This window comes from Macadamia integrifolia, chromosome 2 (genome assembly GCF_013358625.1).
Source record: "Macadamia integrifolia cultivar HAES 741 chromosome 2, SCU_Mint_v3, whole genome shotgun sequence".
In the NCBI taxonomy this organism is placed as follows: domain Eukaryota; kingdom Viridiplantae; phylum Streptophyta; class Magnoliopsida; order Proteales; family Proteaceae; genus Macadamia; species Macadamia integrifolia.
This window is the reverse complement of record NC_056558.1, coordinates 8,459,480-8,470,710: the sequence shown is the minus strand read 5'-3', so window position 1 is coordinate 8,470,710 and position 11,231 is coordinate 8,459,480. Positions and strand designations below refer to the sequence as shown.

At 38.6% G+C, this 11,231-nt stretch overlaps 3 protein-coding genes across 4 annotated transcripts in view; 2 read left to right on the top strand and 1 right to left on the bottom strand.

Moving 5' to 3' along the window:
- LOC122067246 (autophagy-related protein 16) overlaps positions 1-4,711 on the top strand; it is a 7,839-nt gene extending 3,128 nt beyond the window's left edge. For both annotated transcript variants that reach the window (XM_042631090.1, XM_042631084.1), the window contains one exon: positions 3,155-4,711. In XM_042631090.1, the coding sequence (XP_042487024.1) occupies positions 3,155-4,177 (1,023 nt within the window). In that variant the 3' untranslated portion in view covers positions 4,178-4,711. The remainder of the gene's footprint in view (positions 1-3,154) is intronic.
- A 787-nt stretch (positions 4,712-5,498) lies between these two features.
- On the bottom strand, positions 5,499-6,932 carry LOC122067261 (heat stress transcription factor A-5-like). Its single transcript, XM_042631099.1, has 2 exons — positions 6,318-6,932; positions 5,499-5,889 (listed from the first exon to the last, which is right to left on the bottom strand). The coding sequence occupies exons 1-2, from the start codon at positions 6,558-6,560 to the stop codon at positions 5,794-5,796; spliced, it is 339 nt and encodes a 112-aa protein (XP_042487033.1). The 5' UTR covers positions 6,561-6,932; the 3' UTR covers positions 5,499-5,793.
- A 586-nt stretch (positions 6,933-7,518) lies between these two features.
- Positions 7,519-11,231, top strand: part of LOC122070834 (protein FAM91A1-like) — a 28,387-nt gene continuing 24,674 nt past the window's right edge. The window contains exons 1-2 of the mRNA XM_042635082.1: positions 7,519-7,690; positions 10,606-10,754. Coding sequence (XP_042491016.1) covers positions 10,627-10,754 — 128 coding nt within the window. The 5' untranslated portion in view covers positions 7,519-7,690; positions 10,606-10,626. The remainder of the gene's footprint in view (positions 7,691-10,605; positions 10,755-11,231) is intronic.

Below are 11,231 nucleotides of genomic sequence, written 5' to 3'. Positions count from 1 at the left end.
GGGGAAGAACGATCACTTGAATCCTGCTATTGTGCCTCTGTTGCTATTTGGTCTTTAAAGACTGTTTAGCCCAAACTCCTTTGATAATTCTGTTCTATAAACCATGTGGTGTCTAAATATACGTTGTTTTTTTGAATTTCTGTAGTATATGCAGAAGTTTTGTGAGGAAGGGTTAAGTGAAAAATTGGGATTGGTACATACAATTGACAATCAGTTACCTTTAACGTGCAGTTAAATAGCTTCCTCAAATTCGCTTTGAGAAACCAGAACCAAAGAAGAAGGAGAAGGGAGATGAGAGAAAACAGATGTAGAACAAGTTGTGCGATAGATGAGTCAACTCTACCGCCAACAACTAATCCTATGTATAATAATTCTGATTGCAATCATAGCAGGAACAAGAAACTAACTCTATCTTAGCTAAGCATCTTAAACACAATAGGAAACTGCACCTAGTTACAAACTAATAAGGAAACAATAAAGGAAAGTAAATTAGTCCACGATGGGGACATTCCCCCCTATTGTGATACAAATTTTAACACACTTAAGAGAATTTTTTGGGCCATTGTTGGTTCTGGGACATTCCCCCCTATTGTGATACAAATCTTAACACGCTTAAAAGGATTTTGTGGGCCATTGTTGGTTCTGGGAAAGGACCTATGGTTTAAAGGTGAGAATTGAACGAGGCATTCAATTGAAGGGGGAAGGGGAGGAGTAGGGGACGCAGAAGCATGAGATGGTGACATGGTGTCAAGTTGGTTGTTCGTGTTATCAATGTCTAGGGTTTTGTGGGGCTCTCCCTCCCCCCCCCCCCCCCTCCTTTTTTTTTCTTTAGGGGGTTGGGTTGATGTTAAGTCTATATAAATTGCTTTATGTCGAGGAGTCAAAACAGATCAGGGATGTCAGCAGTTTTGTAACTAATGGTTTCAAGTTGGTATTACAGTAATACGTACTTATAAAAGAACTGATTAAAAAAAAAAAAAAAAAAAGAATGGTAATTTCTATTGCATCCCTATTATTAGCCTCAATTTCCTAAACTCCCCTATGATAAGTTTCTTTTCTATTTCCCCCAATAAAATAACCTTTTACCTCTTCTCCCTTAAAGTTTTGAAATGCCTAAATTACCCCTGAATTAACAGTCAACCATTACCCCCTTCTTTTGACTTGATTTAAATTCATTGGTCTGGTCCGTTTCAACCACCCAATCAACTGTTGGCTTACTACCTAAAATGGAAGATTTAAAAAAAAAAAAAAAAAAAAAAGGGAAAAGAGAAATAGAAGCTGTTGTCTTCGTTGTGTGAGTAATGGCCTCCAATGTGATTGGCCCTGGCCTTCTCGAGTTGTATGCTGCCCCAAGTGATGGTTGAATCTTAACCTTAATGCCTCCAAATATGATCACAGCTTTCAGATTAGCATCCAAGGGAAGATAGCCACATCATGTCCGATTGAACAGGAAAATAAATAAAAAATGAAAATTGAGAAATCAAGGAAACCCATGAGAACTCCGTTCACATTAATCTCAAAGCTAAATCTCTTCTCTCCCTTTCTCCCCTTTCAGATCTCATTTTCTTTCCATTCCTAAGGGCCAAAACCATATGAAATGAGAAGTGGCTATCATTCTTTATCAGACTCTATATCTTATTTTACTCTATTGGTTTTAATTGGAGGAATTCTTTGTTTGGATTATTCAGATCTTCAGGTCCTCATCCCTGCCAGTCTTCCCTTAGCCATGAATTCAAGGCAAAGCATGATCTGGTGAACAATCTTCCTCCATTTTACGATGTAAAGGGATGAGTTGACTGACAGGAAGTGATGGAGGGTCAGTTAGGTGAAGGGAAAGAATCCCTGTGATGAGCCTCAGAGTTGCAAGGGAGATAGAGGAATCGCACAAGAAGAGGGGGGGAATTGCACACATCCATGGGCTACCAAGCCACTTAGGCACACATTCAAACCAAACTGAATTCATTCTCTATTCTGAAGACTTTCGTGGTTACATCATATATTAGACATTAAACGACTAAAACTAGAAACCAATTCTAAATAGGAAACTAACTCAATCTAACAAACTACTACCTCGTACGTATCTATCTCCTGCCAGACTACCAAAGAAAATAATTAAAAGATTACAATGTTATTCCCAAAATAAAGCCTAGATAGTCTATTGGACAACTACCAAACTTGGATCCTGTTTTGGTTGGAACAATCAAACCGGTTCAGCCCAGTCCAATGAATCACTCATGCATTTTCCCGGTTTTAAGGGTGATTTAGGCATTTAGAAAATTCAGGGGAGAACAATATGTAGAAATTTGCTTTACTGAGGGGTATACAAAAGTTACAGAAACGAAAAATTTCAATGAGGAATTTGAGAAATTATAGGCCAAGTATAGGGAAGTTGTAGAAATTTGCCCAAGGATACCCCAATGCATAGTTGTAAATTGGACTCTGTTGTCCATTCACCTTTGAGGTTGAAGAGGTAAGACATTGATTGCTACTAGGCTGGGGAAGGAAATGTTTCATTGTTTGCGAAATGGATGTGTGTGCGTATTACGGTACCATCATTTTTCATTTGTTTTTCTTTAATATCCTGTGGTTTGTTGTGCTCCATCTTTTTGCATTTGAACAAATAAATTTTAATCATTTACTTGGTTTTCTCTGATTTTCTGTTGAAAATTTGTCTTCCATGGAGGTTTGGACTAATTATGTTTATGTTAACATTTATTTTTTGTTGACAACGTCTTTTCTCAAAAGCTTGAATTGTTAAGTAAGAGCCACAACAATGTATAGCAACACACATCACCCCTGGCACATGCCAGCCAACATCTCAAAAGCTTGAATTGTTAAGTAAGGGCCACAACAATGTATATCAACACACAATACCACCCCTGGCACATGCAGGCCAACACACACACATTTATGCATGTGGCAGCAGCAAGGGTCAGAAAGTGTAGGGGCACAATAACACACTCCTCACACTTACTAGGAATCGAATTCACAACATCCTTGCTTTGATACCATGTTACAATTGCTTATCCCAAAAGCTTGGGCTGTTAAGAGCCACAACAATGTATATCAACACATAGCTATATTCTTCTAACCTGTTTTACCCAAAAATGAAAATTCTATATTTGGGGTTAAGTCAAGCTTGGCATACATGTAGGTTAATGCATTATATGAGGAGTTGAAGGATCGGTTGAAGTCCAGCAGCATAGAACAACTGGCACGGCAGCAAGTTGATGGTGTAGTCCGCCAAAGTGAAGCAGGAGCTGAGTACTTTGTGGAATCAAGTGTCCCTACTGCACTCAAATATAAAATCAATGCCCATGAAGGTGGCTGTGGTTCTGTATTATTTGAGCACAACTCGAACAGGTTGGTCAGTGGGGGACAGGATCAGACAATCAAAATATGGGATACAAACAGTGGGGCACTAAGTCGCACTCTTCATGGATGCATTGGTTCTGTTCTTGACCTCACTATTACCCATGATAATAAAGCTGTTATTGCAGCTAGCAGCTCAAGCAACTTGTATGTATGGGACGTGGGGTCTGGTCGAGTCCGCCATACGCTCACAGGGCATGTCGATAAAGTATGTGCTGTAGATGTTAGCAAAATTTCAGGTCGTCATGCAGTGAGTGCAGCTTATGATAGGACAATTAAACTTTGGGATCTGCAAAAAGGTTATTGCACCAACACAATTATCTTCCCCAGTAACTGCAATGCTCTTTGCTTCAGCATGGATGGACAGACCATCTGCTCAGGTCATGTTGATGGGAACCTTCGCCTGTGGGATATTCAGACAGGAAGGCTACTTAGTGAAGTTGCTGCACATTCACAGGCCGTCACATCTATTTGTCCCTCTCGAAGTGGCAATATCGTGTTAACAAGTGGGAGGGATAACTTGCATAATCTATTTGACATGCGAACTTTGGAAGTTTGTGGCACATTCAGAGCAAATGGAAACAGGGTGGCATCTAATTGGAGCCGTTCTTGCATCAGTGCAGATGACAATCATGTTGTGGCAGGCTCTGTTGATGGGTCTATCTACATATGGTCAAGAGTAGGAGCAGATATTGTAAGCACTCTAAGAGAACACTCTGCACCTGTTCTTGCTTGTTCATGGAGTGAGTTGGGAAAGCCTCTAGCCTCTGCTGATAAGAATGGAAATCTCTGTATATGGACGTGATTGGTGTTTGCCGTGATGGTTCTTCTTGTCTTTATCATGTGTTGGCAGCAGATATGTGCAAATGGCTTCACTTTGGCTGCTCTCTCCGTTTCTGGAAGAACTCCCATCTTTTGGGTGGTCACAGTTCTGTTGGGGATACTGAAGCATCATGACCTGGGCATGAAGATTATGTTGCTTGTGGATGATGTTCTTGTCGCTGTTGTGAATATAGATGCGGCTGTTTGCTTTCATTTGAGTCATGGAGAGGTGCATTTCCTTGACTCTTATGCCCACGGATAGGCAGAAAAAGTAGGGCATTGTAAATATTATTTGCCAAGAAAGGGAAGCTCTAGTTGCAAGTTCTGGCATGTCCCTGGTAAAGGATTTTAATCATGAGTGAAGCTGATCGGTTATAATTGTGCTGCATAGCCTGCATCATCTCTTCTGCCTTGTCTTTTGTAAACCAACAGCGTGCATGTTGTGCTATTTGCTAATCTGGACCCGGATACTTATATATGAGACGAGCTAAAAGTGACAAAATGATTCATCCAAGCATGTCCTGTCCAATCCAACACAAGGTTTTTAAAATCTGAAGTCGATACTGATCCCCCCCTCTTCTCCCTCCGTTTGTATTTGAACCAAATTTTGTCTGATAATAGGTTTTTAAACCCTGATCCAACAACCAATATGCCATGTCATCTTTTTCTTTTTTTAGAAAAATAACTCCATTACACGGATAATATGGAAATTACATCATTGTAAGAATTTTGGTTAATAAATGAAAATAAATTATCTTATTAATAAATTAGGTTTGATGGACATACATATCCAACAACGACATAAAAATGATTATCACTTGGCCTGCATTCAAACAAATGGACAAATAAAGAAGTTATTCGATAAAAGCCCCATGTGAAGATCGAAATAGCAAAAAAAGAAAAACCAAAAGTTCTGAACTTACATCTATTCAAACATGGACCATTTGATCCCTGTTTGTGCTTCAAGTCCAGGATGGAAATGGAATTTCTTTTACGTGAAATTACATCTATTCAAACATAGATTCCCAATTGGGCCCGGAATTACCGGTCATTTATTGGTCTTCGACTGAACCAAACCATTTATGAACTATTTGATCGAACCGCTTAGCAAATTGGAAAAGATAATAACTGTTAACTTCAACCGATTAAAAACCCATAAATAAAAGGGAAAATTATGCCCCCCTCCCCTGTAGTTTACTAAAATTATAAATGGATCTAAGAGTTTGAACGATTTACGTCTTCTTCCCTTATAATTTGAAAGATTCTTATATTTGAGTCCAATCTGTTAATGTCCGTGAGTTTGAAACTGTTAGCTGGTGACATCACCATTTTTATATCAAAAATACCCCCATAATAAAGTGAAGAGACCAAAAGACCCTTCACTTAAAACGAAGAAAGGAGAAAAATCCCAATGATTTAGAAGAAGAAATGAGGGAAATCTTCCAACTGAACCTTCGTCCCATATTGCTGTTGTCTGAATCTCCAAAGAGTGCCCTGAAGAGCAGTCTTCTCCCAAGTATGCTTCTCAATCTCTTCTTCAAGAGCCGCTCTTTCAGCATCTCCTCCAGAACCTTGAGGATGACTGTGGCTATGAATAGGCTACCTGTGGTATATGTTCTTAAGAAGATGCTTCTGATCCTTCACGAAATCTTCATAGGCAAACTCCCATTTCTTCGGGTCAATCTTCTGGAATCCCTGTGAGCAAAATAAAGACAAATCACTCATTCTCAATTCAACTCAAATCATTCATTCTGATTCCCGATCTCAATTCCCACAATCAATCATAATTTCAAAAAATCAATTTTTAGCCTACACCCATTTGATGTATAACTGATCCCATCATCCACCTTCAACTATAAATCAAAGTTACAATGATAAGAATTCGATTAACGAACAGAGCTAGTTCAAACGTCTAAGAAGTGATGTCAATCGAGGTCGCTAAAGTCCATCATACATAAACACAAAACTCTGATTAAAGAAATTGCCCAATTCTCCTCTATTGGAATTGAAGTGAATTAATCAGAACCAACCTTGATAAACAAATTTCAGAAGCAATCGACGGCATCTAAACAGAAATCGATTATAAAATAAATAAAAAAAGGATAATTATGTGGAGATCTTACATAGGTGTTGAGCTGCCTGATGAAGCTAGAGAAATTGTTGTGCTTGAAATTGGTGGGGAGAAGACGAGCAGCGAATTCGGACGGGTTCCAAACAACGAAGTTGTTCTTGTTATCACTCCATGACACGATTTTGTCGGTCGACGAGTCATCGATCATGTCATAAGTGTTCATAAGGAAAGGAGCTGGACCTCCACTGCCGCCACCAGCAGCAGCAGCAGCACCACCGGTCTGCCCTCCTTCCATCAAATCTATGAGAATCAATGAATAAAATTCCTTTTTGTTCCGTTTTCAATATTTCTCGGCAAATCCAAACCTTCTAGAAAGCTTAATTTGGTTCCCAAGTCTTCCTTTTTGAGACTGAGTTAGGTAAGCAATAGAGAGAGAGAGAGAGAGAGAGAGAGAGAGAGAGAAGGCGTTGGCAGCGAGGACTTGGAACGACAAATCAGGCTGGAAATGAATTTCGACACTCGCTCACCTTCTCCGACGTTTATGTTTTAGGGAACACTCAAAACGTTCATCGGCGTGAATCGGTGGTGTAAACCTGATTCTCGCCGGAGTTGTATGGAGCTTGCAGTGGGTGATTTGCAAAGGTTAGCTCTCCACCTTCACGGTTATGTTTTTAGGGATTTGATTTGATAAAAGGGTATAATAGTTTTTTAATATTAAGACTAACTCTACGAAAAAGGGTAATACGGTCTTTTATCGTCTTTTGATATATAAAAGTAATACATACTCACACCGTTTATGTTAAGAGAGGGGCGTAAATCATTCAAATCTTTGAATTCGCATGTAATTTCGATAAACTACAGGGGGAGACACGTAATTTTCCCTCAATAAAATACCAATTGTCTTCTTTTAAGAACTTGTAACTAATTAATAATTAGTTCAGTTCCGGTTTCTATATCACATGTTGAATCGAACCAAAAATGAACCGTTATTGAGAACCAAGCCAATTATCATCCTTGCTCTGGCCAAACAATTAATACAGCCACATGGTCTTTTTTTTTTCATTATGGGGGAACAGTAACATGCCACGGCACGCTTTATAATACTATTTATTTAAGGGAATATAAATAATTAATTTTTTTTACATAAGAATTTATATAATAATTTTGATTAAAGGTTTGCCAACGTGACAAAATGCCAATCATCAAATCAAAACATAAAAATGGAGTTTACCCAAAAACCAAAGGAAATGGAAAGACATACTCTTCTTACGTTAGAATTCCGTAGTTCCTAACATCCTATCACGTCAGAACACAGAAGTCACTTTCACCCTCACCGCGAAATTCAAATCCAGTAGTCGAAGAAGGAACAAACTCAAAACCTAGATCGATTCATGCATCGTTTCTAAAGCCATTGCCGGAAAACAGGTAGAAATCATTCATCTGATACTCTCGGTTCTTTTGGTTTCTGATTCATTTGAATGTAAGGTCCGATCCAGATCCTAAAACATAAAATTAGTGTTCTGTTCTTGCGTGGGGTCTCCATCTGTTGAGCGATTGATCTTGAGTGGCCAAAGAAAATATTTGAGACATTGTTTCTGGTGAATTTGATTTTTTCTTTTCCATGAAAAATTGTCATTTGTGTTCTTGGTAGCTGTAATTCTGTAGATAGTTCTTGTATAACATTAGACATCAAGAAAGGTTAGAGAGAACGGAGAATGCAAGGGGGGAAAATGCAGAAGTTATGAGACCCTGTACTTGACTACAGTTGTCCGGTGGTCGCTACAAAGATTTCTTGTGAATCTTGATTAGATGCGACTTAATCGTACATCTATAACGATGTTCAAAGTTCTTCTAAGCATATGTTTAATTTTTAGCTGCTATTTGGTTTACATTATCTACAATATAAACTGTTTCGACTTAGATGCGGTGATCACTGTTTTTATCTGATCTTAACGCGGATCTATCCTTGTTGCTACAATTACATTTGTATTTTTTCGTTATTAAATTTTATTATTATTATTATTATTAATTTTTTTTTTGGCCGTGGGGTTGGACTTTGGTGTTCATTAGAGAATAACTTTTGAGCACAAATAAAATTGCGGTGAAATTTTGGGGTGTTCGGTATTTGCAATATGTTTGTGAACCTCAAAACCGAGCCCTGCCATACTTCATTAGAATCCCGGGGGTGGGGGGGGGGAATAAAAACAAAAATCTGTTCAGTTAGCTGTGATCCCTATAGAGAAAGGGAGGCATGAGACACTAAACTTACAAAGGCATGAATTTTTTGCTTGTCACTGGTTGATTTCAGCTGAAAACAATCACAGGAAGTGGTTAAATCGACTTTCTGTTTCATATAATCTTTAGAGTACCATTTCAAAGTAATGGATCTCACTTATGTTTGGCATATGGCAAGTTGTGATGAAGAAATAGTTCAAAAACCATTGTCAAAGTTTACATTGTAAGAGATTTGTTTTGGCATGACCCTCCACCCCTTTCATCACATTCTCTCAGTGTTCTTAGTTTTTGGCAAACATGTAGACACTTGTCAGTCTTAGTTAGTTTATATATATTTGTATTGTCCCCTAAATGCTGGCTGCCAACCTGGTGAACTGTCCCTCTTCTTTCATTTGGAATTGGGACTTGCAATGCAAAACATTGGTGGAGTTGAAATAAGACAGCCCTTTTCAGCTGTCTTCCCACCCAGGCCTTTCTCATCTACCGCCATATCCTTGTCCTCCTCCTGCTGCCTTTGTTGGAAGGGTTCAGAAGATGTGGACCATCTTTTCTTTTCTTGCCACTTTTCCTCCACCATCTAGAAAGAAGTTCTCAGCCGTTGCTGGCCTTCCAGCAAAAGGCTTCTTCCCTTTAGCAGAGAAAGGACCTGGATTGATATGACTTTTGTTGGCTCTACCATTTATTATATTGTTGGGTAACTTGTTTTTTGTGTCATCATCAACCACCTTTGGATGGAGCATAACCTTCATAGATGGACTTCCAACTCCCGTTCTTATGAAAAGATTTGGGATGACCTATATTTTGACATATCCACCAAACTTGGTTGCCCTAACGGGGCCACATTAGAGATACCCCTAGGAAGTAGGAACAAACATATTGCTGTTGCCTGGGGTCTCCTTGTTTCTATTCTAAATCCCCCCTTCCCCATGATGGTTGTATCGCTGGTTGTTTAGCTTAGATGCTTGGTTTGTTTTGCCCCCTGCTCTATTTCATCTTGGGGTTGGTCCCTTGTGGCTTGATGCCTCCCCTCCCTTCTCTTTCCCCCTTGTATATTCTTCACCTTGCGTAATTTAATTGTTTATTCATAAAAAAAAAGACCTAGCATTTTATTAATTGAAAAGATTGATTTGAGTAGAGTACACTTTGGTTTTGGATTTAATTTTCAGTCTATTAGAATCTAAAACATAGTTTTTAAGGTGGTAAGGAGACGGAGACATTTGAGGGTCTTTTGGAGCGCCTTAGCGATAAGGCGGGCATAAAGCATCGCCTTATCGACTAAAGCGTTCCTGTGTAATTTTTTTATAAAATCAATCTATTTGACTCAAATCCTAGTTGAGTCCTATTACTCATATGTTAAAATAAATATTAAAGGTTCATATTCATACCAATGTAAGATATTCATCAAGAAAACGAATCAATAAAGTGAATAAACTAAGTTCATCTTCATTAATCATCAATCATCAATCATCAATCATCATAACATATTACACATAATATAAATACATAATTATGAAACCAAATTATAAATATAAAGAAAAGAAGACATAAAAAATACAAGTATTTATTATACTTACCTCTATGATGCCAAAATGAGTGCCTAAGCCCTAAGGTCATCCACTATATTTCTACTCCTATCAAAGAAGAATGAAGCTCACCGCTGCTGGAGCAAAATGGTCGCCTAGATCAGTGGTTCTTCTTTGTTCCTTGATTCATTCTTAAAGCTTTTCTTAAAACCCTTGACAAAATCCAAACCCTGTTTGTGAATCGTGTTTTTGTTTTGTTTTGATTATTTTTTGGTGGAGTAAAGCTGATCCCATACATCTCAAGTGTTAACAAAACCATACACCTACCAATAAAAAATCTATATTTGGAATCTTCATCAAGTAATTTTAAAATGTGTTAAAAAAAAAAAAAAAACCCATAAGGCGCCACTTCACGTAAGGCGGAGCACTGCCTTACCATCTTTAGACCGCATCAGCGCCAAGATGGTAGTCTCTTGTATTTTATAGGTAGAATTCCAATGTATGGTTATATCAGATTCGACTTGAATGTCATTTAAAAAAATTTTCTAATGATAACTTTCTTTTTTGTTGCTCTATTTTCAGTGAGAGCTTTAAGACATTAAGATGCAGCGTATGCCAGCTACCATTGAGGAACAACATCTTCTAAAGTCAATCAAGGAACAATGCCCTTGGGAGAATCTTCCAAAACGACTTCAGGCAACTATATCTTCTAAAGAAGAATGGCACCGAAGGTTGGAACAGTTCTTGCTTACACATATACCGCTGTTTTGTGATGTGCAGTCCTCTGCCCCCTGCCCACTGCCCCTTGCCCATTGCCTTTTTTTTTCCTGCCATGCATGTTTATTAGAAGATTGGAGCTGTATTCTATGAATCGAGCAAGGCAAAAACATCACCTTGACAACCTGAAGGCATCTAGGTATTCCTTGACAACTATGGTAGGCAAGCACTTTAACCCTCCTGCTGGTCCATGGACCTACTGTAAATCCCATGAGGCCCCATGAGAAACCCAGTCCATTTCTGCAAGTAATTCTTCTTCAGTTTCCTGCTCCACATTAGGAGATGAAACTCCCAAAAGAACATAAGCATGAGAAAGGCCTTCTGTCATTGATGGCAGGTCCATTGGCAATCTGGGGACAGCTGGGTTAGGTGCTATTTAGGCACCATGAGGGGCTAGTGCTACTTTCTTCTTCTTTTTTTTTGGGGGGGGT

What these genes read in the sequence shown, in the direction of transcription:
- LOC122067261 (XM_042631099.1), bottom strand. Translation starts at nt 6,560, where the DNA reads ATGGAAGGAGGGCAGACCGGTGGTGCTGCTGCTGCTGCTGGTGGCGGC. An exon ending in TCAGGCAGCTCAACACCTAT is followed by an intron (nt 5,890 to 6,317) that starts GTAAGATCTCCA and finishes TTTTGCTCACAG; the next exon opens with GGATTCCAGAAGATTGACCC.